Below are 3,858 nucleotides of genomic sequence, written 5' to 3'. Positions count from 1 at the left end.
AGCCAAACTGAAGATGGAAAGATTTGTACGGTGCTTCTTACTTTCCCTTGTCTCCCAACCATAGTTTTACATGTGCACACACACACACAAACACACTTAGGGAGCATAAAACACTATGTGTAAATGGGACTTTTATCTTTTCTCTATCTTTGATATGCCAACAAACTGGCATATTTAGCACTGCACTGCTGTATTTTTTGCATTTACTTTCTGTTTTTGAAGATATATAAATGGCAAAAAAAGAAATAGAGGCAAGAAAGTTTAAATGAATAGCAGGAGACTAGTATTTCAAAATCTAGCTAATTATATCTTAAATTGGTCTTTAACAGTGTAAAAAATTAGTTCTTGTCTTAACATATAGAGTACTACTTTATAACAAAAAATCCTAGTTTGTGCTTAATTTTTTATTTTTCGTGTTAAGGTACATGCAGAGATCAGGCTGAATACTTCATGCATACATTCACAGCTATACGAATTTGTAAAAACAATCCACTGTTACATGCCTGGGTTTTTTTCTAGATATTTGACTGTGGTTTCTGTTGTTCTGAATTTCACAGATTTCTTCACCTGGCATTTTCCAGGATTGTCTGCTGATCACATCACACAAGAACACTTGAATGAACAGTTCATCTGCTCTCCATAATTATTATGTTTAATTTTTTTTTTTTAAATTAAAAGAAGTTTTTCTAAAGTATTTGTTTGTACATGGGTAGGTCTTGGAGAACCAATGCTTTCCATTGTACTAGACTGTATCTCTGGGTAATTGCTGGGTTCACTTTTGCACAGGAAAACAATTTGCTACATAGCTTAAATCACCATTCTGTAGACCTGACTGTGCAATCACTTAAGCATGTGGGTATCTCCAGCAGCCTGCCTATTCCCATAACACTTGACAGAGCAACAGAAATGTATAAAGCTATGTATGTGTACAGGTATTAGCAGGATTTAGGTCTCTTATTGTTCCTCTACCTCTTAAAAGGTCTTTTGCAGCTTTGATTATCCTCTGCAGAACTGTTTCAGGTTCAGAGTTTCTTTATCTTTATCCTTTTGATTTGCTTTGTTCCTTGATCCTGTCACTGCAGTACTCTCCTTCAAGCTTCAGAACAAAAGTACTTTTGGGAGCAGAGGCCCTGTGGCAGGGAGTGCGGCTCTGCTTTCCTCCTGGCAATTTGCCACCAAGCCCAGCCGAGGACGAATATTCTTGTTTGTTCGGTGCAACAGCTTCAGTAACTGCACCAGTGCACACCTAAGTCTCCCTGCTGAGACCAGTCCATTTCCTTAGCAGGCAAACCTGTAGACAATAGCTAGAGTTGGGGGTAGGGCGTGCTTTTTTTTTTTTTTTTTAATTTTTTAAATAAGTGACTTCAATGCAAAGCATTTTCCTCAGAAGGTACATTTATCCTAAGTGGCTCTAGCTGGTTTACACACACCCTGTCCTTTCTCTTGCTTTGGAAAGTTGTTCCACTTGATTGCTCAGTTTGCCTCTTTGAGTCAGTGGTGGCAGAGGAATTATAAAGGCGATGAAGGCGCAGCCAAGTCACAGGTAGTGTGTGCCAGATTTAAGCTGATTTAAAGTTGTGCAGACTGACTCTGAAACTTTCCTTACACAAGGGACAACGACTTTTGGAAAAAGGTGTTCATTTTTTTGCCAGCAGTGTGTGCCTGGCTTAGGGAACCTGCTGAGGTGTGCTCACCTTGCAAAGGCAACATGGTCGGTGGTGTTTTGCAGATTGCTGGGCTGTTTGTTGGTGGCATTGGCATGATCGGGACATTTGCTGTCACAGGCATGCCTCAGTGGAGGGTGTCTGCCTTCATCGAGAACAACATCATCGTGTTTGAGACCATTTGGGAAGGCCTGTGGATGCACTGCATCAGGCAAGCCAATATCAGGATGCAGTGCAAGGTCTACGACTCCGTGCTGGCCCTCTCGCCGGACCTGCAGGCATCCAGAGGGCTGATGTGTGCTGGATCAGTGCTCTCCTTCATCTCTTTTGTGGTCGCCATTATTGGGATGAAGTGCACGCGGTGTGTGCAGAGCAGCTGGCAAGCCAAGGGCTATATTATTCTGACAGCTGGGCTCCTCTTCATTCTTTCAGGTGCAGTCGAGCTTATTCCAGTCTGCTGGGTTGCCAACACCATCATCAGTGACTTCTATAACCCCATGATCAACGTTGCACAGAAAAGGGAGCTTGGAGAGGCCCTCTACCTGGGCTGGGCAGCTGCCTTCTGCCTCGTTGCTGCTGGAGCCATATTCTGTTGCTTTTACCACTGTTGTGAGAAAACTAGAAGCTACGGATACTCCGCACCAACCCACTACCCCACTCACAGCCAGCATTTGCACAGCAAGACTGAAAGCTCATACTCCAAGAGTCAGTACGTCTAGATGCCTCCTGCCTTTTCCTATTTTTGAAGCATTTAATCTGCCTGGATGGATTTCAGTTTCTGCACAAAAGGGCAACTCGAAAGCTGCCTTTTCCTTCTGCCCTGTAACTGTTGCTGTTGGGGCTGCGTTTCGGAGCTGCAGTTACCCCCAGTGGGCTCTGCTGTGGCTAATGTTACAGCACGGACAATTTTAATGCATGGAAAGGTGAATGCTTAATATTCTTTTAATAGTAACTGGGAATAGCTTTCGGGTTGTGTGCTTTGCTTTGGGTTGCATTATATGTGTAAAACAGTAATAAAGGTCTTAAAGTTCCACTGTGATATGAAATTATGGCTTATTGCAAGGAAGAGGGGAGTTAAGCAGCTGGAGGGTTTTTTTCCTGCCTGGGAAAGAGGGGATAACAGTGAATAAGGACAAGATAATAATGGTTTAAAAGAAAAACATTCGCTAAGGGATTGATTTACTGTAGGTTTAATGGGAGGTTGCATGAAGAATTTATTCAGCAGAGGAAGGTAAGCTGAAATATATGAAAAATATCCCTTATTTCAGAGAATAAACATAGCTCTATGTTCATCCTAAATATCATCTTTTTGGTGAAAGTTAATATTTCTGTTGTAATCCATATAGGTCAAACTCATTCACATCATTCTTTTTAGAAGCAGTAATTTTCCCTTGCAAAATCCTCTTGGCTTTACAACATTTTGTAATATTGCACAGATCACAAACGCTGTGTTGGTTACTTGCCACAGGACTCTGTGATATATACCTTTTAAAATAAGGGTCTTTTGTACAATCAGGCCTATATTTTTGCTGAGACCCACGCACACCAGCATAGTTTATAGGCATAAATAACATAAACAGCGATAGTACTTTCTCACAGTTCACATTAAAACAAGCTAAACAATATTTTTAATAATAAGATCATGCACCCATGGTAAGCAACCATGTAAAGAAACCAAGTCCACTGAAAAATAGTTCCATAAAAATTCATTTAATAAATGACCCAAATTAATCAATAGTAGTAATATTTTTATAGAATTTTATAAACAATGAATAAGGCGCCACTCCAGACACACAGAAATCATTGGAATTTTGCCTTTTTCTGAACTGGGAACATGGTTCAATTTGTGGTGTTTAATGGAGAACAACATTCTTGTTCTGGAGTTTGATTGACTGTTTTAAATATTTTATAGAAAGCTTATTATGTGATCTGTAGTTCTCTAGTAAATTCCTTGGACTATTACTACTTGAAAGTTCGGAATCAAATTCTTCACTTTGTAAGATGCAAATCTGAACAAGCTAGAACCAAGAAAAATCTGCTCTAGAATTCTCTTCACAGTGTTTGTAAGATACATAGTAAGATGTTCTTGATTATGTAGTTTTATTTTTCCTCCTCTTTTTAGAGCAAATTGTTTCTACATATGTATATGTGTAATGTGCATGACCTTCTTGTAATATAACAGTGTGTGGCTGTA

The 3,858-nt window shown here is 39.9% G+C and overlaps 1 protein-coding gene across 1 annotated transcript; it reads left to right on the top strand.

The window, feature by feature from the left end:
- Positions 1-1,376: 1,376 nt before the first annotated feature.
- On the top strand, positions 1,377-3,858 carry LOC141920152 (claudin-8-like). The gene has a single exon (XM_074816846.1). The coding sequence runs from the start codon at positions 1,709-1,711 to the stop codon at positions 2,381-2,383; it is 675 nt and encodes a 224-aa protein (XP_074672947.1). The 5' UTR covers positions 1,377-1,708; the 3' UTR covers positions 2,384-3,858.

The sequence above is a fragment of the Strix aluco genome, chromosome 2 (assembly GCF_031877795.1).
Source record: "Strix aluco isolate bStrAlu1 chromosome 2, bStrAlu1.hap1, whole genome shotgun sequence".
In the NCBI taxonomy this organism is placed as follows: domain Eukaryota; kingdom Metazoa; phylum Chordata; class Aves; order Strigiformes; family Strigidae; genus Strix; species Strix aluco.
The sequence above is the reverse complement of the archived record's forward strand: the minus strand, read 5'-3'. Positions and strand labels throughout refer to the sequence as shown.

What these genes read in the sequence shown, in the direction of transcription:
- LOC141920152 (XM_074816846.1), top strand. Translation starts at nt 1,709, where the DNA reads ATGGTCGGTGGTGTTTTGCAGATTGCTGGGCTGTTTGTTGGTGGCATT.